The sequence below is a fragment of the Euleptes europaea genome, chromosome 1, assembly GCF_029931775.1.
Source record: "Euleptes europaea isolate rEulEur1 chromosome 1, rEulEur1.hap1, whole genome shotgun sequence".
Lineage (NCBI taxonomy): Eukaryota > Metazoa > Chordata > Lepidosauria > Squamata > Sphaerodactylidae > Euleptes > Euleptes europaea.
Window position 1 is genome coordinate 22,206,411 of NC_079312.1, and position 27,699 is coordinate 22,234,109.

A 27,699-nucleotide genomic window follows, 5' to 3' on the forward strand; every position below is an offset into this window, starting at 1 on the left:
GCAAACGAGCGTTCAGGTGCACTGAAAGCGGACTGAGAGCGCGCTCTTTGGCCTGTGCGAAAGCGCCCGCAGTCTGCCTGAAGCGGACGCAGAAAGGGCGATCTCAGCGCCGCGCTCTAGTCAAACCTGAAGGCGTTTGTCCCCTTTGGCCGCCCGTACGAAACCCGGAAATATCGCTCCTCCTCGGTCCCCCCCCCACCTCCTGCCGGCGTTTAGTCCTGTCCCAAAATGGCGAAGCTGCTCAGCTGCATTTTGGGCCCGCGGCTCTACCGGGTTTATCGGGATCGAGGCTCTAACGGATCGCGTCGCCCCCGGCCCGAGGCGATCGAGTCTTCCCAAGGCGCTCTTGAACCTTCTTGGGTAAGCCCCGCCTTTGCTTCCACCACCACCCCCCTCGTCAACTTGGTATCTTCCACCTTTGCCTTTATCTGTATGGGGACTTGGGGTGGATCCATTCGGGGGAGAGGGGGAGACAGTCCCGCCGGACAGCAGGTGGTGGTCCTGATCTGCAGTGGGTAGCCGGGTTAGTCTGTCTGCAGTAGTAGAAAAGGGCAAGAGTCCAGGAGCACCTTAAAGACTTAACAAAAATATTTTCTAGTAGAAAAGGGCCAGAGTCCAGGAGCACCTTAAAGACTTAACAAAAATATTTTCTAGTAGAAAAGGGCCAGAGTCCAGGAGCACCTTAAAGACTTAACAAAAATATTTTCTAGCAGAAAAGGGCAAGAGTCCAGTAGCACCTTAAAGACTTAACAAAAATATTCTCTGGTAGGGTATGAGCTCATACCCTACCAGAAAATATTTTTGTTAGTCTTTAAGGCGCTACTGGACTCTTGCCCTTTTGTCCTAATCTATTGATTGATGCTGTTGACTGATACCATTCAGATTAAAAGTGGGGGGGCTGGGGAGAGACATGGGAAGACCCGAGCTGGTTTCCTTAGCTAACGTAGAACACACCCACTGTGGACAATGCCATTGTTAGGTATTTGGACCATTTCCTAAGATCCAGGGTCGTGGCGGTGTTGGCAAACACTGGGAAATGGACATCTCCAACTTTTGGAAGGGGGGCATCGAGGTGGGGAAAGAGAAGTTTATTTAGGAAACCGAAACTGGGATAGTAGAAAAGGGCAAGAGTCTAGTAGCACCTTAAAGACTAACAAAAATATTTTCTGGGATGTTGCTGCTCTTTGCTTTCTTTTATCTGCCGTGCCGTATTTCTTTTCTACTCCCCGACACACACACACACACCCCAAATAGCTTCGCTGCCTATTCCCTTCCAGGTTCTGTGCTTCTGGCGTTGGCACGGAAGGCAACGTTCCAACAGGTGTAGCTTTTCTTCAGCGTGACAGTGCAACCACGGGGAAGCCTGCCTCTGTGTTTATCAAAGGCCTCGGGGATAAAAAGCTAGCAGTCGTGTTTCCCCGCCTCTGAGCAGAATTATTTCTCTGGTTTTTTTTTAACCTTCAGGGAATATTTTTCACATTTGCTTGCCTGCCTCCCCCCCCCCCACCAAAAAAAAATCCCTCTCCGGAGCATGTATTACAAAACTCAGTGCACTGTGGGCATTTCCTAGGTTGCATTCCTTGGTTCGCACAAGGCACTGCTTCAGTTTGTTGTGTGTGTGTGTGTGTGTAAAGTGCCTTCAAGTCGCAGCCGACTTATGGCAACCCCTTTTGGGGTTTTCATGGCAAGAGACTATCAGAGGTGGTTTGCCAGTGCCTTCCTCTGCACAGCAACCCTGGGATTCCTTGGTGGTCTCCCATCCAAATACTAACCAGGGCTGACCTGTTTGTTATCCTGCAGAACTAACGCTGTCATTCTGAGAACAACACGATGATCATGTAGCGTGTGTCCCTTTACAAAGCCGTGGGGCTTCTAGCATTATTGCCAGGAAAGACTGGTGGTGGAGGGCAAGCCCGTCTGCTCTGATTGATTATCTCCCTGAGAAAGCCCCGCTAAACTTTCAGGGTCCCAGGGATTCAACAGAACTCAGTTTGAACACTGCTGTCCCAGTTCAGCACGGATATTGTCCTAGGAAAAATTAGGAGGAAAAAAGTGGTCCAATCTATTGGCACACACAGCTTGCAGTGTGAGACATGGAAAGATCAGGTTGCTCTCCCGCTGATAGTGGTGTCTCTGAATGTGTGCGTTTATTGCTTTAGTTAGAGACGCAGTAGAGGAGGATACTAGGGTTTGTTTTTTCCAGGTAACTCTCCCCTGCAGTTTCTATATCCTTCCTGGCAGATGCATTCTGCTAGAAGCGTCTCTACTCAGTACCTGAAATGGTTTCTTACAAACGTCAACCTGGGTTCATGGGAGAATTGATAATGAGGATTCTGGTGCATCTCCTGTTACAGCACAGCTTGGTGCTAGAGAACATGCTTAGTGTGCCATCTCAATTTCAATGCCAGGTGTCTCCAGATAAGAGATCTTGGGTAGTGTGACAGGCAAAGGTCCCTGCCTGAGTCTATTATTGTCTATATCAGGGGTTCCCAATGTGGTGCCCATGGATGCCATGGCACCCACTGACACATGAACACAAGAAGCTGGCCTGTACTGAATCAGACCCTTGGTCCATCAAAGTCAGTATTGTCTACTCAGACTGGCAGCATCTTTCCAGGGTCTCAGGCAGGGGTCTTTCACATCACCTACCTGCCTAGTCCCTTTAACTGGAGATGCCGGGCATTGAACCTGGGACCTTATGCATGCCAAGCAGATGCTGTACCACTGAGTGACGGCCCATCCCCACTTTTTCTGGCGCCTGGCCAGTGTTTTTAGGAGGTAGGTGGGGCCAGGTAGGGCTTTTGCCTAGCAAGGCTTCTGATTGATTAATGGACATATGATTGGCCGTGCAGATTTTTAAAAAAATGTTGCTTTGGCAGCAGCTGCCCCAACAGCACAAGGATCTACACTGTCTCACTGGAGTTAAGTAGTGGCAATCAGTTTGTTGCTGTCTCTGCCTCCTGCAGCAGCCATTTTGTTGCTGCGCCCACCATGCTGAGTCAGAAATCCAAATGTGCCCGCAGGCTCAAAAAGGTTGGGGACCCTGGTCTATTCTGATTCGTTAGCAGCTTCACATGGTCTTGGTGAGGAGCATGTCCAGCTGTGCAGCCTTGGAGAGCTGCCACCAGAGTGGATGGGATTAGGCCAACTGGATCGACCCGGAGAACGAAGGGGCTGTAGTTCAGTGGAAGAGTTTCTGCTTTGCATGCAGAATGTCCCAGGTTCAATTCCCGGCACCTCCAGTTAAAAGGATCTGGTATTAGGTGTTGTGAAAGATCTCTACCTTAGACCATGGAGAGCCTCTGCTATTCTGTGTAGACAGTACTGGCTTTTATGGTCTGATTCAATGTAAGGCAACTTTACGTGTGTGACCCAGGATAAAACAGTATCGTATCTTCCACATGCTATTGCAGTTATTTCCATTGTCATGGGTACAACGTGAAGAATAAGGGGTGGTACTAGTGAAACCTCAGTGTGAGAGATCGGTGTCTCTGGTTCGGCACAGTTATGCTGCATCTACAGTGTCAGAGCTTTATATGTTAATCTAGGGCAGTGGTTCCCAAACGTTTTAGGCCTCTGCCCCCACAAACTCAACCCCAGTGCCCCCTACCCTATCCAACAACACAGTTGAAGGGGCCCACCTCAAGCGCCCCCCTGCTGCCCCCTTGCCTCTTAATGCCCCCCTAGGTAATCCCACCGCCCCCCAGGGGGTGTGACTGCCCACTTTGGGAACCACTGATCTAGGGGGACACACCTTTAGTTCAGTATTGCGGAGAGGTCACGGTTAACCTCACTCCCCTCTGTAAAGGCAAGCCCACGCCAATCACAGTGGTTGCCAGGTAAATTTCATTTTTTAATGGGGAATCTTCAAAATACTTGCCATATTTCTATCCAAAGGCATTATTTAATTTGAGACCAAGGTAGCACACCAACAGCAAAATGATCACCATATGCCTTTCAAAGGGTACCAGTTTTCTTACTTTGTTCCGTTTGCTTGTGATGCAAAACCTGCCCAGCATAATGGTATTTTCCCCCTGTCAATTTCATACCTAAAAGTGATCCTGTGTGTTGTAGTGGTTTAAAGTATTAGGCCATGATCTGGGAGACCCAGGTATAAATTCCGAATCTGCCTTGAAAGCTCACTGGGTGACCTCAGGCCAGCATGGTGTAGTGGTTAAGAGCAGTGGTTTGGAACAGTGGACTCTGATCTGGAGAACTAAGTTTGGTTCCCCACTCTTCCGCATGAGCGGCAGAGGCTAATCTGTTGAACTGGATTTGTTTCCCCCACTCCTACACATGAAGCCAGCTGGGTGACCTTGGGCTAGTCACACTCTCCCAGCCTCACCTACCTCACAGGGTGTCTGTTGTAGGGAAGGGAAGGTGATTGTAAGCCGGTTTGACTCTTCCTTAAGTGGTAGAGAAAGTCGGAATATAAAAACCAACTCTTCTTCTTCTCATTCTCCCTCAGCCTAACCTACCTCGCAAGATGGTGGTTGTGGGGATAAAATAGAGGCGGGGAGGACAATGTCATAAGACCCTTTGGGTCCACGTTTTGCACAAAAGGAGGGTACGAATATCCGAAAATCAATAAATATCATCCAGGCAAATCTCTATTGTCTGCCTCTCTGAATCTGAAATTAAATTTTGCGCAAGTGTCACATGGCACAGGAGTGAAATCAAATTTGCACCATGTGAAAAAGTGCTTTGCCGGGAAATGTATGTTTATTTATGAACGACTGCCCTTCCTTTCAGAAGGCCAAGGCAGAGTGCTTGCCTTACCCTTGAGAATGCTTTACAAAATTTTGGAGGCCTGCCAGCAGATGCTGCAAAAACAGCCTGCTCACGTGCCCTGATGGCTATCGTGGCATCCCGTCACCACCCACGCAAAAGGCATGCTGTTCGGCATCAGCTCACTGGACGGCTTTGGAAACGGCACCCTTGAAAATGGCCACTGGTCTTCCTAGTGCAGGCTGGATGGCTGCATTTTGCCTCCTCGAGGCATCGCTTGAGCCAGGGTTTCGCTGAGAGTCAGCCCTGGGACTTGTGTGCTTCACCAAGCTTCAGTACATTAACTGGTCTCTTAAAGCACACAGCACACCTAGCCCACTGTCGCAAACCGAGGGCTACAGATAGGAATTCCTCAAGAAGAGGATTAGCTCATGATAAATCCTTCTGCTTGAGGGAAGGTCTAAATTTTGTGCCCCCTTTCTGAATACAGTACTATGTATACTTGCTCCTTAAAGAAAATCCATAGTAGCATGTCACCAGGAAGCTGGCTGGAGCTTCTTATACACTTGAAGGCAAACACAGACACGTGTGTGTGTGTGTGTGTGTGTGTGTATACACACACACACACACACACACACATATATATGAGAAGAGCCCCGTGGCACAGAGTGGTAAGCTGCAGTACTGCAGTCCAAGTTCTGCTTACGACCTTAGTTTGATCCCAATGGAAGGTGGTGTCAGGTAGCCAGCTCAAGGGTGACTCAGCCTTCCATCTTTCCAAGGTCGGTAAAATGAGTACCCAGCTTTCTGGGGGTAAAGGGAAGATGACTGGGGAAGGCACTGGCAAACCACCCCGTAAACAAAGTCTGCCTAGTAAATGTTGGGATGTGATGTCACCCCATGGGTCAGGAATGACCCGATGCTTGCACAGGGGACCTTTATCTTTATATATATGTATATACACACACATACATAATTTTTAAAAAACTAAACTGCCGTAAGTTTGGAAGATGAGTTTCTTTTTTCATGCATTATTCAATAAATAAATGGAATAATAATAATAAGAGTTGGTTTTTATATGCCGACCTTCTCTACCTTTTTAAAGAGAATCAAGCCAGCTTACAATCTCTTTCCCTTTCTCTCCCCACAACAGACACCTTGTGAGGTAGGTGGGGCTGAGAGAGCTCAAAGAGAACTGTGACTGGCCCAAGGTCAGTCAGCAGGCTTCCCGTGGAGGAGTGGGGAGTCAAACCCGGTTTAGATTAGAGTCCACCACTCTTAACCACTACACCATGCTGGCTCTCCCCCCACCCCCTTGTATCCCAACAAATACCGGTATTTACACCATTTGGTCCTGTGGTGACCAAATAATAACTGGAATTGAATTGACAGGTGCTTCTCTCCTTAGAAACAGTGGCTTCGGCCTAAACTTGGAAGGAGCCATTAAAATGGCTGGGTCAGTGCAGTCTTTGGGTGTCATTTTCCAGTCAGCCTCAGGAAAAGATTTTCATCTCTAGAGGCTGGAAAAGTACAGGGAAGAAAAACTCCCCTTGAAGCCAGGGTTTCCCCACTCTCCCGATAAAGCCGTCCCTCTTAGCCCATCGTCTAAGTTAATAGTTGAACTCCAGACTCTTCAAATGTCCCGTTTCTTTCCACAGGAGTCGTATTACCAGCCCCGGACTCTCGAAAAGCATGCCGACAGCATCCTCGCACTGGTGAGCACCTCTCCAACTCTCTTTGCTCTTACAGCATGCAGAGGTTGAATTCGGAAGTGGTAGAACAAACTGTACCATTTTTGGCTGCAGGCGAGAGATGCCATTCTTCAGTCAGGTCCCTCATGGAAAAGTCCCCACAAGTAAAACACTGGGGAAAGTCCACTCTGTTCCCTGCTGTGTTTGTTTTATTTGTTTATTCATATCCCACATTTTTACCCTATATTTGTCCTTCACTTCTTCTTTTTTGTTAAAACAAATAGACAGTAATAATAATAAAAAATAACATAAGAACGTAACATAAGGAAGGCCCTGCTGGATCAGACCAAGGCCCTGGATCAGGGGCTACCACCAAAAGAGCCCTGGAACAGACCAAGGCCCATCAAGTCCAGCAGTCTGTTCACACAGTGGCCAACCAGGTGCCACTAGGAACCCACAAACAAGACAACTGCAGCAGCACCATCCTGCCTGTATTCCACAGCACCCAATATAATAGGCATGCCCCTCTGATCCTGGAGAGAACAGGCATTCAACGTGGCTAGTCTCCATTTTGACTAGTAGCCATGAATACCCCGCTCCTCCATGAACAATTTAATGCTATAATATCCACAAAACGTCAGGATCCCAGCATGGAACCCACTGACGAGGCCACCAGCATCCAGCCCCCTCAGATCTCTTCTGAGAGAAAGTCTTTCAGAACAGCTCAGTTTTGCACAATTTTTGGAATGCTAACAAAGCAGGGGCCCGCTTGAACCGCTTGGGAAGGCCATGCCCTGGATCAGGGGCTACCACCAAAAGAGCCCTGGAACGGGCAGAAACTCTTCTGACCGGCTTGCTGGACAGCGCTCTCAATAAGCAGGTCTTGTGTTCCACCGCACCTATTATTTTGGGTGTGGTGGAACACAGGCAGGATGGTGCTGCTGCAGTCGTCTTGTTAGTGGCTTCCTAGAGGCACCTGGTTGGCCACTGTGTGAACAGACTGCTGGACTTGATGGGCCTTGGTCTGATCCAGCAGGGCTTTCCTTATGTTCTTATCAATGAATGAAATTACCCTATTCTGTCCAAGATCTGAGGAGCATGCCTAATGTATTGGGTGCTCTGGAACACAGGTGGGACAATGCTGCTGCAGTCGTCTTGTTAGTGGCTTCCTAGAGGCACCTGGTTGGCCACTGTGTGAACAGACTGCTGGACTTGATGGGCCTTAGTCTGATGCAGCAGGGCCTTTCTTATGTTCTTACGATCAGCGGAGCAAATTGGTCGCTCAGGAGCGTACAGGGAGAGGCAGCCTCTAGATCAGGGGTGTCAAACATAGGGCTCGGGGGCTGAATCTGGCCCCTTGAGAGCTTTCAACCAGCCTGCGAGCCGGCTGAGGCAGCCATCTGCCCCCCCTTGATCTGGACTGGTGAGGCCTGGCCCAACCAAGTGACAATTATGTCATATCCAGCCCTCGTAACGATTGAGTTCGACACCCCTGCTCTAGATGGTCTGGTCCTAGACCACCATGAAGGGCTGTATAGGTATTCGCCAACATCTTGAATTGAATTCAGAAACAAAGGGGCAGCTAAGGCAACATTCTTAACGTCAGGGCAATTTGGCAACTGCAGCAACTTCCAGGTTTCTTCTCCCTGCACTGGCGGGAAATTTCCCAGTTGCCTTCCAGGGCAGCCTGAAGTGGGTGCAGCTCATTCTACCATCCCTGTAGATCGGGCACAGGTTTTACGGAATGAGGTGACCCTAGCCCTCCAAATGGTAAGGAGGAGGCAGGTTGTGTGGTTGAATACTTTGCCTGTGTTAGAGGAAAAAACCCTCCCTCCTTCCCTGAATGCAATGGGAAGGGGAAAGAGAGAGGGCTCCATGGAACCTTTCTCTCCAGGCCAGTTTGCTGCATGTGCAGTTATTTCAACATGGCATGCCCACTGTAGGAACCCAGGCCTCAGCCATCACACACCAAGGCCTAATTTGGCTGACGTGTCCTCAGGAAGGGAGAAGCTTTCTCGGCCCTGGCCCCGGCCTCGTGGAATAGTCTCCCTGGTGACGTCGGGGGCTCTGCGGGACCTTAAGGAGTCCTCGTGTGTACTTACGGCCCTGTCCCCTGTGGCTTTAGCCGGTCGTCATGGGTACCTCCTCTCCAAGGCAGTTCTCAGCTTTGTTTTCTCTTGGTCGCCCTAACCAATAGACTCTCCCTGGGTACTTTGGCTCTCTCTCCTCCTGCCGCTTAACCCCAACCCGCAGCCGCAAAAGAGTCCTGGAAACGGAGGTTCTCTCTGTGTTACTGACACCCTTCCTTTCCTCTGTCCTTGCAGGCTTCCGTACTGTGGTCCATTTCCTATTACTCCTCTCCGTTTGCTGCATTTTACCTGTACAGAAAAGGTATGGGCTGCTGACAGGTGAATCCCTGGGCCAGATGTTTTGGCTCCGGTATCACATTCGAGAGGTTCTAACATTGGCGATTGTCACAGAGGGCTCGGCAGTGTGCCGCAAGAGGGCTCGGCAGTGTGGGGTATTATGTTAATCTCCAGTGAGCCCAAAAGCAGTCCCCGTTCACAAAGGAGGCTGCCTGCTGCATCTCTGCATGTTGTGATGTTGATTATGTTGAGTGGGATTGGCTCGCTCAGCCACTCCAAATAGAAAGAACAGCAGGATTACCACCCAGGCATCCCTTCGAGGTCCTGTTCAAGAAGGCAAAAGTAGAGCCTCAAGAAATTTTAATTGCTATTGTTGCACATTCTAAAAGTTGTGGATTAAGGGGTGTGTGCCTCTAATATTAATTCAGGGGGAAGGTGTGCCTCAGCTATCAGAGCTAGTAGATTTTCAGGTCCCCTTTCCTCCAAGGATCTCAGGGTAACGTACATTGTTCTCCCCACCTCGATCTTATCACAAGGTGGTCTTGAGGCTGAGGGAATGAACAGCCAAAGGACGCCGATTCGTGCCGAGGGGAAGGGATTAGAACTCAGGTCACTCTGGCCCCAGTTCGAGACTATCCCATACACCATGTTGGCTTTCAGATACTTGGGGGTCGTATGGAGGCTGACTCTCCCTTTAAGGAGGGTGCTTAGAGAAGAGGGGTATTCTTTCCCCGTATAATGGAGCAGCAGCTGCATCTCCGGCGCCTGACAAAAGGTCCCTTGTTAGGGATACGTAATGAATGTGTCAAAATCACAATGGGGTGCAATTGTTAGGGGCGAGGCAAGTGTGAATTTTAATTGGAATGCTCCATCCCTGGCCTGCATTTTCCTCCCCAGAAGTCTCATTGTTCACAGAACTCAGTAGCCAGCCAAGAAGCAGATGGCTTTGACTTTATTCTCGCCTTCGTTTGTTACTTGTTTCTGTTTCATAGCACGCTTGGCATGTATATAGAGCAATGATTCCCCAATGTGGTTCCCGCCAGAATGTTTCGTGGTGCTCTTTGCTGCTTTGACCGAGCAAAGAGCTGGTCCTGGCTTTCTCCCTGCTCTCTGGAGGCATAATCTTTGATGTCTTCCGCACAGGTTGTCTGCCCCGAGTTCAAAGCTTTTGGGAAGTGGGTTTTTTTTCCTTCTGTTTTACTGCAGAATTGTGCAATTCGGGCACCTCTGGGGGGTTTCCCTGGCTTTTCTCTAAACTTTCCCACACTTGCTTTGCTCCAGAGTTTTGGGAAAGATCGCAGCAAAACCTGAATGGCTGTTGTGTAGGTTGGGAAATTCGGATTTACTGGCCCACGTGGCAGCCCTTTTCCCTGACCTTGTCCCCGTGGCAGCCATTCCCCCCCCTCGCTGCATGTGGCTTTTTAGTTTTTTGAAAAATCAGTAGTAGAATATTGATTTACCATTATAAAAACAGATATAGCAAGTTCTCTAGATTCTCCACTTGCATTCTTTTAAAAGTAAGTCTCTAATCTCTTCCTTTTCAGAGATGTAAGGGAAAATATATCTTTGCAAAGGAAGGGACTAGAGACTTCGCTTTCTTTTCTTTCTTTCTTTTTTAAAAAGAGAATTCAGAGAATTTGCTACACCTGTTGTTACAAGGGTATATCGATAGAAAGATATTCTAATGGGAACATTAGGAAGAATTTTCTAACAGTTAGAGCGGTTCCTCAGTGAAACAGGCTTCCTTGGGAGGTGGTGAGCTCTCCTTCCCTGGAGGTTTTTAAGAAGAGGCTAGATGGCCATCTGTCAGCAATGCTGATTCTATAACCTTAAGCTGATGATGAGAGGGAGGGCATCTTGGCCATTTTCTGGGCATGGAGTAGGGGTCACTGGGGGTGTGGGGGGGAGGTAGTTGTGAATTTCTTGCATTGGGCAAGGGGTTGGACTAGATGACCCTGGTGGTCCCTTCCAACTCTATGATTCTATGCTTCCAACGGTGGCCGGTGGCCTGTCCTTTTCTTCTAATTGCTGGGTGCCCTGCATTAACCTTGTGGAACAAAAAAAAAACACGTGTGTGTGTGTAGGGGGGGTTCTTTGTGAATGTTTCTCAGTTTTTTCAAACAACAATATTTGGGGAACATTTTTTAAAAAGCTCATTCTCTTGGAATGAGTGGAATGCTTTTTGAGGCATGGTTTTCCTCGAAAGTGCCTTCCGAGAACTGTGCGGCGTGACGCTATCTCTGTAAGACAATCAACGCCATTTGATAGCAGTCGTTCCTGCGCGAAGGAATCATCTCGTGTGTCTGCCGAGCTCCTGCCTTCCGTCTGTTCCCCCCTCCCTCGGCGTTCCAATCTGGGCCAGCCCAAATTTGGACTTTCCCAGCTGGGGCATCAGTGCTCCAGTGCGGCCTCCCCGCAGAGGTCCAGACGGCTTGGTCCCCGTTCCAACGGCCAGGCAAGACAGTCTTCTTTCGAAGGGGTCTCGATCGTGGGCGAATGGATCTCTGCAGGGGCTGTAAAGCTGGAGGGGGGCCGGGCCTAGTCGGTTGTCTGTCTGGAGTGGATCATTTCCTGTCAGGGTTTTAAATCTGTCACACGGTGCTTGTGTTTTTGGGCTTTTAGGCCATCTTGAGTCACTGTTGGCAGCAAGAATGGCCGGAGACGAGCGGTTTAATGGCGGTAAACAAAGGTAGTATGTTTTCAAGGGCTGGTTTGTTTGTCTGTGACGAATTAATACTATTAATAACACTATTAATAATAGTGTTGATAATACACTATTGAGGAGGTCAGTGTATTCAAGGTGGTTAAGCGTAGCTCAATATCCAAATCTAGGAGCCCCGTGGCACAGAGTGGTAAGCTGCTGTACCGCAGTCCAAGCTCTGCTCATGACCTGAGTTTGATCCCGACGGAAGTTGGGTTCAGGTAGCCGGCTCAAGGTTGGCTCAGCCTTCCATCCTTCCGAGGTCGGTCAAATGAGGACCCAGCTTGCTGGAGGTAAAAGGAAGATGACTGGGGAAGGTACTGGCAAACCGCCCCGCAAACAAAGTCTGCCTAGGAAATGTCGGGATGTGACGTCACCCCCATGGGTCAGGAATGACCCGGTGCTTGCACAGGGGACCTTTACGTTTTACCTTAATATCCAAATCTGCTGACAGACCTTACCACTGGGATTTTAAAGACTAACAAAAAAAAAAAAAAAAGACTAACAAAGGTGCTACTGGACTCTTTCTCTTTTCTACTACTGCAGACAGACTAACATGGCTACCCACTGTGAATTATCCACTGGGATTTTGTAAAGACTATTTCAGAATCTTCTGTTGTTCACCACAAAATTGATAGGTTCTCTTTTCTACTTTTATTTTTTTCCTACCTCTGGGCAAAAAGAAACTTATGTGCTTAGGGATCGTATGAGGCAGAAATTTGCAGTGCACATTCTGTGTGTGTGTGTGTGTGTATGTGTGTGTGTAGTATTGGGTATCTTTGCAGATCTGTTTGAACAAACTTAAAGTGTTATTGTGCTATCGATCAAATTGGCATAGATACATCAAGAAGAAATGTTTCTGGAGAAGAATGAACATTAGATGTTGGGTATTTTTGCATATTACTAATGTTTGTCATCTATTTTTAGAACACATAGAAAAGACAGCTTTTGGAGCTTTAGGTACCAAACTTAAGGTGCTTATTTTTGAGTTCCATCTGTATGTGCTAACAGTGTTTTGCCTAACGCATGTCAGGTTCTCAAAACATTAAAGTGAGTTGGATCCAGTGAAGTGAGTTGGATCCCAAAGATCACAAGTCCTTCCCTCAGCCCCTAGTTTATACCCAGGGTTAGGAGGCTGTAGTGGAGACGCAGAAGGGGTGAAGACGATGATGTAAACCGCTTTGGGTCCCAGCTGGGGGAAAAGGTGGAGCGCAAATGAAGTAAATACCTGTTCAAAGGCCCTGTATCTGTTGACACACTTGAGGTGGCTTACCCGACTGAAATTGCACACAGCGTTCACAACAACAAAACAAAAGGATTGTAACACACGCACCCTAAATTGCATGACTGTCTTGTAATGACAGGGTACAACATCACACCTGTCAAAACCTGAATGGGTGGTTTTGGCCTCTCCGATCGCTGCCAGTCAGTCTTCTTGCAAGGACCATACTTGGGCCACCCTCATCCATCTTTCCCTCATCCATCTTTGTCCCTCTGGAACGGGTCCAATCCAAATTCTTGAGAGCTGCCCTACGCCTACCTTGTTGGGTGTTAAATGCCTCAGCTAGGTTGGAGGCGGGATTGGTGAGGGTGGAGGCAAGGGTTTGCATGGCTTCTATCACTTCATGGCTGAAGCTGAATCTTAACCCCCAAGGCTGGCTACTCCGTTGTGTGTGTAAAGTTCCCTCAAGTCGCAGCCGACTTATGGTGACCCCTTTTTGGGGTTTTCATGGCGAGAGACTAACAGAGGTAGCTTGCCATTGCCTTCCTCTGCACATCAACCCTGGTATTCCTTGGTGGTCTCCCATCCAAATACTAACCAGGGCTGACCCTGCTTAGCTTCTGAGATCTGACCAGATCAGGCTAGCCTGGGCCATCCAGGTCAGGGAGGCTACCCCTGTTAGTGCAGGATAAATTTCAATCAGCATGGCTAAAGGAGGTACTTAATAAAGAGCCAGCGTGGTGTAGTGGTTAAGAGTGGTGGACTTCGATTCCCCACTCCTCCACATGAAGCCAGTTGGGATGTCCTTGAGCCAGTCACGGTTCTCTCCGAACTCTCTCAGCCCCACCTACCTTACAAGGTATCTGTTGTAGGGAAACTACTATGTGACTCCTTAAAGGTAGAGAAAAAGCGGGGTATAAAAACCAGCTCTTCTTAGTGCGTCAGCTGCCTTTTGCCATACAGATATAAATGTTCTGATGCCATATTTTTTTTAAATAAACTCAGGTGTTTCTGGAGGTGGAGGGGAACGTCCTGGGTGAAGCGACCTTTGAGATCCTAAATCTTTTGTCCTGACTGCCTCTCCCCTTTTCACTCGCTTCCTAGGCTATTTAACGATGTCGAAGGTGGTCGCCATCTCTCACTATGCCGGGACGATGCTGTTGTTGTTGGCTGGGATTGCCTGTCTCAGAGGTGAGCGGTTTGGGGGATCCAAAGGAGAAGATGGCTGTCAGAGTTCAGGGACTGGGAAGCTACAGATCCCCCTGGATTTTGGGCCCTGGAGCTCAACAGTTACAAAGTGCCATCGACGTACCTGACGTACAGGGGAATATCAACTTTAGTCCTGGCCCCAGGGAGCTTCCAGTCTAAATTTTACCAGAAGAGGCGACCAGGGGAATGGAAGTTAAGAGACGGGAATATGTACAACTTCGGTTGTACAGAGAGCCAGCGTGGTGTAATGGTTAAGAACGGCGGTCTGGAGAACCGGGTTTGATTCCCCACACCTCCATAAGAGCAGCAGAGGCTAATCTGGTGAACTGGATTTGTTTCCCCTTCCTCCACTTGATGCCAGCTGGGTGACCTTGGGCTAGTCACAGCTCTCTCAGCTCCACCTACCTCACAGGGTGTCTGTTATGGGGAGGGGAAGGGAAGGTGATTGTAAGCCTGTTTGATTCTTCCTTAAGTGGTAGAGAAAGTCGGCATATAAAAACCAACTCTTCTTCTTATGAGTAATTAGAATTAGTTTCTCTTGTAGTTGAGGACTGAGAGGTTATGCCCCAAAGCTTCTGGAAAACGGGGGGGGGGGGTGGTTCAGGGTATTTTGTTCGGTCTTGGAGGGGTTGTTTGTTGGGGGTGTTGGAACGATTAATGCAGGCGTACCCAGACTTGGTGAACCCGTAGACGCTTTGGGGGATTTTGGGAACAGGTCATGGGCTCCCCAAAATGGCTGCTCTTGGCGGGGTAGGAAGCAATTGCAAAATGGCTGCCCCAAGGATCTCGGTCTGATTGCCGATTACATTAGGATACTCTACAAAACATCAGGAGGTTCCAAGCCAAGCCTCTTCCTAAGATGGTTCTCTTAGCAGACGCAAAGGTGACGCTCCCTGGGCATTTCCGAAGCACCTCCTCTTTCCAGTGAGGGGAGGGGGAAAGGCAGGATTGGCTCTTTGCCATGGGGAAGCAGGAAGTGGGTGCCAGGAAGGAAGGAAACGTGGCACAGCATCCACAAGCACTGCTTTGGGGGTCGCTGGGTGAGAGGGGTGAGAGGCGGCCACCCGTGTCGGCGTTCTCGGAGCGTGTCCCAGGCAGAAGGGGCAGCAAAGCGCCGCCACCTTTTGGATCCCTTCACTGAAAACGTGGACTCTTCCTCAGGCATCGGTCGCTGGACGAATCCTCAGTACATCCAGTTCATCTCTGTCCTTGAGGACGCGCACCGGTACAGCAAGCCTGAAGACAAGGTGAGGGTGGCTGCGACTCCCAGGGCACAGTCCTGTGGGGATGGGGCCTTAGCTGTGCTTGGGGGCACCTGAAACGAGAGTGTTGAGGTTGGGCCTCCAGTGGCGAGCCTCCCATAATTACAAGGGGCTGTAGCTTAATGGCAAAAAAAATGCTTTCCATGTATGAGGGAGCCAGCGTGGTGTAGTGGTTAAGAGCAGTGGTTTGGAGTGGTGGACTCCGATCTGGAGAACCGGGTTTGATTCTCCACTCCACATGAGCAGCGGAGGCTAATCTGGTGAACCGGGTTGGTTTCCCTGCTCCTATGCATGAAGCCAGCTGGGTGACCTTGGGCTAGTCACAGCTCTCTCAGCCCCACCCACCTCACAGGGTGTCTGTTGTGGGAAGGGGAAGGGAAGGTGATTGTAAACCGGTTTGATTCTTTAAGTGGTGGAGAAAGTCAGCGTATAAAAACCAACTCCTTCACTGGTTAACTTTTACCTTCTGCAGTGAAAAGATCTCCAGTAGCTAGGCCAGGAAAGATATCTGGAAGGTCATGGCCATGGTCAGGATAGACAGGGCTAGGCTAAGTGGATCGTTTTGTTTCATAAACATCAGCTCCTTTATGTCTTCCTATATGTGAGATGTAGTTTAATGGCAAAATAAAAGGTTTTCCATGTATGAAGTTCACTGCTTAACCTAACACCAACTGCAGGGGCCTGGAGACCAAGCCCTGTGAGGAAAGGCTGAGGGAGTTGGGAATATTTAGTCTGGAGGAGAGGAGGCTGAGGGGAGACTTCATTGCACTCTTAAACTTTTTGAAGGGCTGTCACTTAGAGGAGGGCAGGGAGCTATTCCTGTTGGATAGGAATCGCAATAATGGGTTTAAATTGCGGGAGGAAAGGTATCGGCTGGATATTACGGGGGAAAGCTTCACAGTAAGAGTTGTTCGACAGTGGAATCGGCTGCCTAGGGAGGTGGTGAGCTCCCCCTCACTGGCAGTCTTTAAGCAGAGGCTGGACAAGCACTTGTCAGGGATGCTCTAGGCTGATCCTGCATTGAGCAGGGGGTTGGACTAGATGGCCTGAATGGCCCCTTCCAACTCCATGATTTATGAAAAGATCTTAGGTAGCTGGACTGGGAAAGATCTCTGGAAGGCTGTGGCCTGTCAGGATAGACAGGGTTAGGCTAAGTGGATTGTTTTGTTTCATAAACATCAGCTCCTTTATGTCTTCCTATATGTGAGATGTTTTTGTTCGGGGCGTTGCTGCCCATCTTGTTCCTCAGCCTCCAACTCTGCCAGTCATTTGTTTATGTGTATTCCTTGCCCTCTGTGGGGCTTTAGTTGTTAAAATAAGAGTTGCTTTAATTGAGGGGTCCCCATCCTTGTCAAGCCTCTGGGCACTTTTGGAATGCTGAGGGCACGGAGTGGGCACCACCCCAAAATGGCTGCCGTGGGGCCCATCACACAGTTTCAGGAGTTGGCAAGCCAAGCGTCCTCCCATGAGGAAGGCAGCTGTTTCTCAACGGGTGCTCCCTGCAGACATACAAGTTATGCCTCTTGCGTTCTTCTGGAGCACCTCCTCTTTCAAATGAGGTGGAGGAAAGCCAGCGTTGGCTCTTTCCTTTGGGGAAGAAGAAAAGAGGTTGCCAGGAAACACACTGGCCGGGAGCACCGCTGCTTTACCTGTTTCCTGCATTTTTGGAGGGGAGGAGCAAAGTGAGCTTTTTATCTTGCGTCTTAGCTGAGAGGAAAGGACTTTGCACTGGGAGCTATTCCGATCCAGCGGCTACTTCATGTTTTCTCGTCCTTTTCTCTTTCTTTCTGTGCCCTGCAGAAGAAGCTTTCCCTTTACAATTTTGACTTCAGAAGTTGGCCTGTGGACTTTCGGTGGGATGAGGCTACAAGCCGGTAGGTAGGGGAAAAAAGGACATGTTTGGAAGTTGCATCTCCCCTCCCCTGTTTCCCCAGAACCTCTCTCTAGGGTACATAGGAAGCTGGTTTGGACTGAATACACCACTTCTTGCATCTAGCCCATAATTACCGGTCACCCTCCAGTAGAGTTTCAGATTGAAGAAGGTGTTTTCTAACACCAGTGAGCGGAGGTTGCTTAATGGGCAATGCTGGGGGTTGGACCCATGGCCTTCTGCGTGCAAAGCCTGTGTTCTGCCTCTGAGCCATGGCCCCTCCCTAGTGAAGCCCAGGAAAAGCTGCTGTCCAGGTTCCCTGTAACAGCATTATGTTGCCATCTACAGCAGCTGACCAGAGAAAACACACACACACAAGTGCATAATAGTGGATATGTATGAACACACAAAGCTGCATCATATTGACAAAGGCCCTCGGTCTATCGGTGTCAGTCTGGTCTACTCAGACTGGCGATGGCTCGCCAGGGTCTCAGGTAGAGGTCTTGCACATCACCTGTTAACCTGATTCTTTTAATTGGAGATGCCAGGGATTGAACCTGGGGCCTTCTGCAGGCCAAGCAGATGCTCTCTCATTCAGCCACAATCCCTCCCTCCAGTGTGTATATTAGCAGCACCCAGCAGAGGATTTTGCATGTCGTCTAGTTATTGTGTGTCATCTGAGAATGATGTCAGGGAATGTGCTGAACACCTGGTCACCAGCAAGGTAATTTCACATATTTTCCGGTCCTTATGCCTATTATTCCCTGGGAGCATTTGCACATTTCACTGCCCAGTGCTTATAATTGAACACATGAAGTTGCCTTACACTGAATCAGACCCTTGGTCCATCAAAGTCAGTACTGTCTACTCAGACCAGCAACGGCTCTCCAGGGTCTCAGGTGGAGGTCTTTCACATCACTTACTTGCTCAGTCCCTTTAACTGGAGATGCTGGGCATTGAACCTGGGACCTTCTGCATGCCAATCAGATGCTGTACAAACTGAGCCACAACTCAAATTTTATGTTTTCAAATTTATAGCCCACCCTCATTCCCAGCCAGGCTGGCCTCAGGGTGGGTAACAACCACTAAAATACATAAAAACCATTAAACATCAGTTAAAACATGTAATCCTTGCATCCTCCAATATGACTCGAGAGTCAGGCATGCTATACAGCCAACGTTCCTAATTCTTTGTCTGCCCGCAGGGCCATGTTCTTGGGTGGGGGGGTGCCACAATAGCTGATTTTAAGTACATTCTCCATTCCACTTGGACCGACACACACATTCCATTCTGCCCTCTGAGATAAGTTGGCCTGGGGGCTCCTTCCAACTCTCGATCTACAACCCCTACAGGTCAGATTCACGCAGCGTTCCCCTGTTGCGGGCAGAACCGAAGCACCGAAGCGCAGTCAACGGTTTCCTGCACGCAATCAAAAAGCTACCTTGCCAGATTGCCAGGTACAGCTTTTGCTCATACACACATTGTCCTTTGCGACAGAGGGTAATGTGTATTAGCTGGGTTGACAAGTTGATGTAGGCTTGGGTAAGCTTGAACAAATGATAGATCATGATGGGTTGCCATCTTAGTCTGTCTGTAGCAGTAGAAAAGAGCAAGAGTCACGTAATGCCTTAAAGACTAACAAAAATTTCTGGCAGGGTATGAGCTTTTGTGAGCCACAGCTCACTTCTTCAGATACAGCTAGAATGTGAGTCCCTCTGCCCTTAAGTAGGGAACAGTGAATTCTGACACCCAATGGCAATAGCATGTAAATGTCAATCGTAGGTAAATTACATTAGCAGGCTTGATTGGATCAGGTGTGATATGCAGAGGGGTAGTAGGCGTGGAGAAATCAGCATTGGTAATAAGACAGGAATCCAACCTGCTGTTGACATTTACATGCTATTGCCTTTCTGAATCCTCTGTCTCTACTTAAAGACAGATGGACGCACATTCTAGCTGTATGTGAAGAAGTGAGCGATGGCTCACGAAAGCTCATACCGTGCCAGAAATTTTGTTATTCTTTAAGATGCTACTGGACTTCTGCTCTTTTTCTACTTTCACAAACAAGTCTGCGTGCTGATGCACTATGTACATCTGTCCCTGTCCTGTTCCCCCCCCCCCTACCCTCCTTAAAGGAGCTTAAGGTCTGGCTTGCTGACAGCACAGTTTTAAAGACTGTTAGAAAGGGAAACACTCTGGCTTCCTGAAATCTCACCTCAGTCCTTGAAGGGTCCATAGAAAAAGAGGATTGGTAAGAAGGAAGGACACTGGATAACCGGTCCAGGGAGCAAGGATTCCTCCTCTTAGGACCCAGAGGTGCTCACTGGCGCACTACTGATGAATATGTGCATGGGGGGGGGGGGGAGATAGAACCCAAGAGGATAACTGGTCAAGCATTGTTCTTTAGTGTTGAGCGCTTGGCCACAGATCATGAGAAGGGAAGGTTACTGGAGAGGCCAGGGTCATGGCTGCATGGGGTAACAGATGGCTGCTTTGGATATATTAAGCTGGAGATTCTAGGTTTTGCTTGGCTGATGGGAGATAAGGAGGCGGAATCTTTATAAGCAGTAGTCACTCTATACCTCAATATTTCTTGTGCCTAACCGATCCTAACCAAAGAAGAGTCTATATGCTGGCTAGACTAAATGTTCTCCCATCTGCCATGCTGCTTGGGAGATTCATGGCGACCCTATGAATCAAAGTCCTCCAAAATGTCCTGTCTTTGACAGCCTTGCTCAGGTCTTGCAAACTGAGGGCTGTGGCTTCCTTTATAGAGTCAGTCCATCTCTTGTTGGGTCTTCCTCTTTTCCTGCTGCCCTCAACTTTTCCTAGCATGACTGTCTTTTCCGGTGACTCTTGTCTTCTCATAATGTGACCAAAGTACGACAGCCTCAGTTTAGTCATTTTAGCTTCTAGGGTCAGTTCAGGCTTGATTTGATCTATAACCCACGGATTTGTTTTTTTGGCAGTCCGCGGTATCCGTAACACTCTCCTCCAACACCACACTTCAAAGGAATCTATTGTTGTATCACTAATGCTAATAAAGGTTTCATATTCGTATTTGTTCGTATAAGCATACGTGTGGCAGGGAAAGAATCGTTTGTGGTGTTAGGAAGAGGCAGGCACCTAGTTGGCGATGGGTCGACGGAACTTACCTGGCAATTGGTCGAATGGACTTAGCTGGCGATTGGTGGACCGAACTTAGAATTTTGGGAAGGGGAGGTTGCTGGTTGGCTGGAGTGCTTGGGATGAAGGCTGTTTGTTGACCAATGAGAAGCGATGGGTTTGCAGAAGAATCGGAGGGACGGCTTCCTCCTTGGCAGCGGCGGGAGGGTCGGCTTCATCGCCCTGCTTGCTGATTGGCAGGGGGATGAGAGCCATGCTGGCTTTCCATTCACAGTTTTTCCCCCATCCATGACGTTGGCATCTCTGGTGCAGATCTAGGCAGGGCAGGTACCGTACCGCTGAGACGCCAGTCCCTTTTCTCACGGCCCCCTTCTCTCCCTGTAGCTACATAGTGGCTCACACCATCGGTCGGCGTATGCTCTATCCAGGCTCAGTGTATCTGCTGCAGAAAGCCCTGATGCCCATGTTGCTTCAAGGACAGGCCCGACTGGTGGAGGAAGTGAGTAACGCTAACCGAGAGCCCCGGCTCCCAGACCCCTCCTCTTCCGATGTTTTTCCTATGGGCTTGGCAAAATTCTAGTGTTCCTGCTTATATCCACTCCACCGCACCCAGAGAAACTGGGGGATCGGGCAGCCAAAACCCTGATTCCTCTGTCTTTGTGATCACAGTACCATGGGAAACGAGCCAAGCTCACTGCTTGCGATGGAAATGAAGTTGACACCATGTTCATGGACCGGAGAGATACCTCGGAGCCCCAAGGCAAGAAGCTGGTGAGTGGTCCCCGGAAGATAATTTTAATCTCAGGCATCTGTCGACAAATCAACTTGGGCTGCTGTTCTCAGGTTTATTTATGAAGGCGCTGATTGTCCTGGTTGTCCCCAAGAATCCCCCATCTCCTGCCTCTTAGCTTTGTTCCAGGGGCTTAAAGTCACCTGTAGGCTTGTTGTCAGATGCTGCTGTGTCCGTGGAACCGGTTCAAATCCTCTGAAGGTTCCCAGGTGACTTTGTGTTAGCGCTTTTCTCGACTTAACCTACCTCGCAGTATTGTTGTGAGGATAATACTGATCTGCATTTAGGGTTCCAGTTAAATCTTTTGTGGGCGGGAGAGTGTGGGATTAAAATGAATAGCATTATAAAGATAGTGCAACGACTCTGGAGCAATATCAGTCTGTCAAGAGCGGATCTTGGACTCCAGCTTCTTTCGTCAGAGGGAGGTACGTCGTTGGTGGAGGGAGTGGGTGTGTATCAATCAAATGAGTGATGCACTGTCTTGTCCCCACCACCCTTCTAGGTCTTTTTCCCATTGTCTTTTCCATTTCCTTAGAACTTGACCTTTTGACCTTCTCAGTCATAATGCTTGTGAAGTAAAGCATTTTTAAATACTATTTTTTATTTTCAAAACAACATGAAACAAAACAGACAAATCATACAACATATACACATTACACATAAACACGACTATGTACCTATTACAAAATACCCATCAGCTACTTTTTGGAGTGGGCCTGAATCATACCAAGCCTACTTGTTTATTTGTACATCTGAAGTAAAACAAACCTTTAAAAGGGAGAGAGAGACCTAGGCATATTCTCCTGCCTTCCACTGTATAAATAGGTAATGATATTTAATTGCTATTATTCTAGTGACTATACTGTATTCGATATACGTATGACCTAAATCGATGTGTTTGTGTGTGTATGAAGTGCTGTCAAGTCGCTTCCGACTCATAGCAACCCTATGAATGAAAGTCCTCCAAAATGTCCTATCTTTGACAGCCTTGCTCAGGTCTTGCAAATTGAGGGCTGCGGCTTCCTTTATAGAGTCAATCCATCTCTTGTTGGGTCTTCCTCTTTTCCTGCTGCCCTCAACTTTTCCTAGCATGATTGTCTTTTCCAGTGACTCTTGTCTTCTCATAATGTGACCTACATCGATAGCAGTACATAATTCTAGAAGATGTGCTACATTGAATATCTGTATGTCCTTAATAGATAGCAGTACATGATGGTTATTTTATAGATCTAGTGTTAAAAATTTCGACCTGTCAAAAGTTGTATAATAAGAATAATGAAAGTCATGTAATACAAATGGTAAATAGTCTAAATAATTATATCTAGCCTTCTAAGCTAAAAAATAGTAAGGAGACCTAGTCTTGTAAAACCAGATTTATTAAGTAGCTTTTATTATTTCATACCTACAATAACATTTCGTTTTAGAATCTCATTGTATACATTATACTCCACTGAAGTAACATTATTGAGCAGAAAATGTGGTTTCCCACCATGCAGAAGGCTGTTGGAGCTTATTTGGCGAAACGGAATAGGGAAGGTGGGTTTGGTGAGCCAGCATTCCATAATGGTCAGAGTATCAAACTGGGATGTGTTCAAATTCCCACTCTGCCATGGAAGCTCGCTGGGTGACCTTGGGTCATTCACCATCTCACAGCTTGGCTTTTCTCACAGGGTGGATGTTGTGAGGAGAAAATGGAGGCAAGGAGAACAGTATAAGCCATTTTGGGTCCCCATTGTGGAGGGAAGCAGTATATGAATAAACAAATACATAAATAAATATCCTGTTCCAAGGAGCTAGTGTGGTGCAGTGGTTAAGAGCGGCGGACTCTAATCTGGAGAACCGGGTTTGATTCCCCACTCCTCCACATGAGCGGCAGACTCTAATCTGGTGAACCAGGTTTGTTTCCCCACTCCTCCACATGCAGCCTGCTGGGTGACTTTGGGCCAGTCACAGTTCTCTCAGGACTCTCAGCCTACATGAAGGCAGGCAATGGCAAAACCACCTGTAAGAACATATGAACATAAGAAAAGCCATGCTGGATCAGACCAAGGCCCATCAAGTCCAGCAGTCTGTTCACACAGTGGCCAACCTGGTGCCTCTAGGAAGCCCACAAACAAGATGTCTGCAGCAGCAGCGTCCTGCCTATGTTCCACAGCACCTACTATAATAGGCATGCCCCTCTGATCCTGGAGAGAATGAGTGATTGGAAGCCGGTTTCATTCTTCCTTAAGTGGTAGAGACCTCTGACGTCTCTTGCCTCGAAAACCCTACAGGGTCGCCATAAGTCAGCTATGACTTGATGGCAAAAACACACATACACACATCCTATTCCAAGTGGAATTCAGATAGAGTTTTAAAAGCTGTGAGAGGGCCATAGTTTGAACAAAAACTTCAGGTCATATGAAGCCACCTTTTGATTATCTTAGTTATGCATAAAGTTCTGGAAACCTCTGTTCACAATGGAGTTGTTTTTCTGTTCTTGCTCATGCAACATTTCCCAACAAGGATGACCCACTTTTCAGTTATGAAGCCCATGGTATTGTTGTTTTTTTGAGAGCAGGAGGGGCAAGATTCTTGCAGGATTCTTGCAGGTGGCCCCTCTACAGCTTTGAATGATGAGCTGCCCCTTCTGAAATCCCCCTTGCTTTTGTCTCTGCAGGTGATTTGCTGTGAAGGCAACGCAGGATTCTATGAAGTTGGCTGCCTCTCCACTCCCTTGGACGGTATGGTCCATCTTAGCTGCATGACTCAAAAGACTTCCTCTCATGATGGAAGGTTCTTCTGAGGGATGAAACCGTTTTTTGGGGGGGACTGCAACACTGGAACCCCACCTTGTAGCTGGGTTTGGGAGGAAATGGCTTGTGTCCAGTTGTGCTGAAACAGAGGTTTTAAAAATGTGTGTTTTGGTCTATAGCAAGATCCTTCCCGCTGCCCTTGTAGGGAGCCTGAATTGAACCAGTGTATGGCACTCTTCCCACTTGAGTTGTGGTGGAAGCAGTTGAGAGACCAAGGTTGCTTCTCACAGTTCCATGAAGGAAAGGGTGTGATGTCAAATGTATCCAATCCTGCTACCAATCTCGGTCTATCAGGGCGTCCGTCTTTCGTTTTTCCAAGCTTCTCTTTCCTCAGGGAAGATTCTTCTGGCCTGCTCATGTACCAAGTTGCTGCTTTTTCTCAGAAACCTTGTAGAGTGTGGGGCACGAAGCGCTTCCGAAAATGAGATACCGTGTGGTAATCGTGACTCTCCTGTGTCTCTCTTGTAGCTGGATATTCTGTGCTGGGATGGAACCACCCCGGTTTCGCAGGCAGCACGGTAAGTGTTCCAGCGAGCGTCGCCACATCCCACCATGCGTTCCACAAATTAATTATGCATACAACCAGCACGGAGTAGTGGTCAGAGTGTCAGAGTAAGATCTGGGAGATCTGCCGTGGATGGATGCTGGGTCGCCTTGGCCAGTCATTCTCAGCTGTAAGCTACTTCCCGAGGTGGTTGCTGTGAGGGTAAAATGGAGAACAAACGAATGGTGTTGTAAGTCGCTTTGTATCCCCATTGGGGAGAAAATAAGGGTATAAACATCTAAATAAATAAATACTTCTCTCAGTCCTGTACCTGCTGCCCATAAAGTTCATAGGGTGCCTCAGAGTTCAATTATTTGGGTGGGGGAGAAAAAGTTTCCCTTCCCCCACATATAGTAGTAGAAGAAGAAGAATTGGTTTTTATATGCCAACTTTCTCTACCACTTACGGCAGAATCAAACCGGCTTACAATCTCCTTCCCTTCCCCACAACAGACACCCTGTGAGGTAGGTGTGGCTGAGAGAGCTCTAAGAGAACTGTGACTAGCCCAAGGTCACCCAGCAGGTTTTGTGTGGAGGAGTGGGGGAAACAAAGCCGGTTCACCAGATTAGCCTCCGCGGTTCATGTGGAGGAGTGGGGAATCAAACTCGGCTCTCCAGATCAGAGTCCATCGCTTAGAACCACCGTTCTTAACCACTACACCACAACGGCAATTTCTTTTATAAACCTCTTATGACCTCCCCAAGTTGACTTCATTTCTGAACCAACTTTATTTCTGAACCAACTCATTAGCCTTTCACGTTAGGAAGGTACACCATCATCTTGGTTACCAGTTTCAGCATGTTTTCCAGCTCTTCCTTCATTTCAGAATGGAGTTTGAGACGTTTTCCTAACAACATTTTTCCAGTCCAGGGGTAAGCGTGTCAGCTGGATTTCCAATTGCTGCCGTTGCCTTCCGTGCTCCAAAGTCACTCACTCCCCATGTGGTACAGATCTCCTAACCATCCGAGCACACTAAATCCTCGATTTGTGCTAATAATTCCAGGAATAACTACTTTTTGAGGATTTGCCGGGAGCTTATAGGAGGCCCGCTGCAGACGTTAAAGTCTTCCAGCACGCAAATGCTTAAAGCCAGCCAAGTCAAGTATTACTAATAAACTCATTAAATCGTATTATAGTTTAAAGCCCAGATCTGACGCAAAGCTGTTCAGAGAGTTTGTGCTACTGAAGCCAGGACTGTTGAGTTAGTGGCTCTCTTCAGTTTTGCTCTGCAAGAAACCTTCACTGTGTTTGACGCTCAGCTAAGGTTGCACCCACGTGTATTTCCTCCACTCTCCTTCCAGAAGTTTAATCAGGGTTGCCTGGAACGCTTGACATCTGGGTTCCCCCACCCCAAGCCATTCTGTGCAATTTTACAACCACCCTCCCTTTTTTTAAAAAAAGAATTTTATTAAGTTTATTATTAACAAATCTACAGAAAACCAATACACAAGATAAAGAAAAGGAAAAGAGACGAAAAAATATATTAAAAATATAAAAGTACAAACAAACATATATAAGGATAATTCTGTTTTCGTTTGTATCGAATATGAATCTAATTAAAGAGTTACTACCTGTTTTCTAGTTACAAATATATATATATTTATTATTCTTACAACTAAAAATCGAACTTTTCTCCATCATGCCTAAATTCTTATTCTGATCTTCAAACCCACAAATCATCCATTCATCTTTTTCCATATTACACAGAAAGTCAGTAAAAGGGTTTCCAATTTACTACAATCTTAGATAAGTTATTTTTTCTAATCAAAGCAGTCAATTTGGCCATTTCTGCTAATTCCAAAGAAGGAGGAGGTTTGGGGATACCCCTATACCTTTAAGAGGGGAGTGGACATGTTCATGGAGGAGAGGGCTACTCATGGCTACTAGTCAAAATGGATAGTAGTCATGATGCATACCTCTTCAGGATCAGAGGAGCATTCCTATTATATTAGGTGCTATGGAACACAGGCAGGATAATGCTGCTGCAGTTGTCTTGTTTGTGGGCTTCCTAGAGGCACCTGGTTGGCCACTGTGTGAACAGACTGCTGGACTTGATGGACCTTGGTCTGATCCAGCATGGCTTTTCTTATGTACCTCATCCTTTTGTCTAAGATGCCAGGGATTGAACCCGGGGCCTGCCGTGTGCAAGGCGAGTTCTTTTCCACTGAGCCACAGCCCCACCCCGTAAAAACCTTTGTTTGGAGACAGACTCTCCTAGGGAAGCAGAGGAAGATAGGGTCTCCGAGATCAGAGGCACTAGCGAACCTCCTCCCTTTCCCGAGGGCATCTGCTTCTCTGTTCTCCTTGCTCTGACCGCTTTCCCCTTCGTCTCAGGGAGCGCCGCTGCCGCAGAACGAAGCCAACGCCATGGATGTGGTGGTGCAGTATGCCATCCACCGCTTGGGTTTCCTCCCAGAAGACATCATCCTCTACGCCTGGTCCATTGGGGGCTTTACAGGTACCAAAATGAAGCTTGTTCGTTTTTAAAAGATGGGGGCTGGCAGTGTTGGGAGGATGTAGGTAGAGTAGGATGTTATTTACATGTGCCCCTTGGAAAGCTTCAGCTGCCCATATCCACATATTAAGCCGCTTTTAAAGGGTCAGGACGTCTTTCTCCAGGCCTGTTGGCAACTTTGGCGCAGGTAGTAGATGGAGATGGTGTGGCTGTGAATGCGAGAAGCGACTCATTTTATATTTGGGGGGTGTAGAATGGAGCAGGTGAGGGAAAGCAGCACAATATGGCCCGATCGCCTCAGATTTCGGAAGTTAAGCAGGGTCAGCCCTGGTTAGTACTTGGATGGGAGACCACCAAGGAATGCCAGGGTTGCTGTGCAGAGGAAGGCACTGGCAAACCACCTCTGTTAGTCTCCTGCATGTCTGTATATGTTTATTGCTCATTAACGAAGTCATAAGCATATACATACAGCACATAGATGCCTAAAATGTATAAAATACATCAAGTGTATAAAGCTTATAATAAAATTATACATGTTCAGTTAGTCTCTTGCCTTGAAAATTCCATAAGGGAATGCCATAGTTCGGCTGCAACTTGGCGGCACTTTACACACGCACACACACACACACACACACACATGTGATCATTTGGAGGAAAGCAGGGCTCCCTCTTTGGAATCGCAGATCTGGAAGCTGGTATGGCTGTGGCCATTTTGGAGTCCAAGGCAGAGAAACCACCGAATTCTCCTGTACCCTCTAATTCAGTGCTTCTCAACCTGTCCTATTTTACATCCCGCCAGTCACTCTGTCAAAGGACCTGGGTTCCCCTGGATAGAAATAAAAGGCCCACTTTTTCTAAGGAGGACATCTACCCATACCACTGGTTGAGAACCACTGCTCTAATTATTATGGAACCTAGTCTTCTGGGGTGTTCTTATTT

At 47.9% G+C, this 27,699-nt stretch overlaps 1 protein-coding gene across 1 annotated transcript in view; it reads left to right on the forward strand.

Annotated features, from left to right (window-relative positions):
* The first annotated feature begins 209 nt into the window (after positions 1–209).
* ABHD16A (abhydrolase domain containing 16A, phospholipase) overlaps positions 210–27,699 on the forward strand; it is a 38,273-nt gene continuing 10,783 nt past the window's right edge. Inside the window, exons 1-12 of the mRNA XM_056853488.1 lie at positions 210–360; positions 6,387–6,443; positions 8,744–8,810; positions 13,813–13,899; positions 15,079–15,164; positions 16,980–17,053; positions 18,403–18,507; positions 20,561–20,675; positions 20,846–20,947; positions 23,626–23,689; positions 24,230–24,279; positions 26,640–26,763. Coding sequence (XP_056709466.1) covers positions 229–360; positions 6,387–6,443; positions 8,744–8,810; positions 13,813–13,899; positions 15,079–15,164; positions 16,980–17,053; positions 18,403–18,507; positions 20,561–20,675; positions 20,846–20,947; positions 23,626–23,689; positions 24,230–24,279; positions 26,640–26,763 — 1,063 coding nt within the window. The 5' untranslated portion in view covers positions 210–228. The remainder of the gene's footprint in view (positions 361–6,386; positions 6,444–8,743; positions 8,811–13,812; positions 13,900–15,078; positions 15,165–16,979; positions 17,054–18,402; positions 18,508–20,560; positions 20,676–20,845; positions 20,948–23,625; positions 23,690–24,229; positions 24,280–26,639; positions 26,764–27,699) is intronic.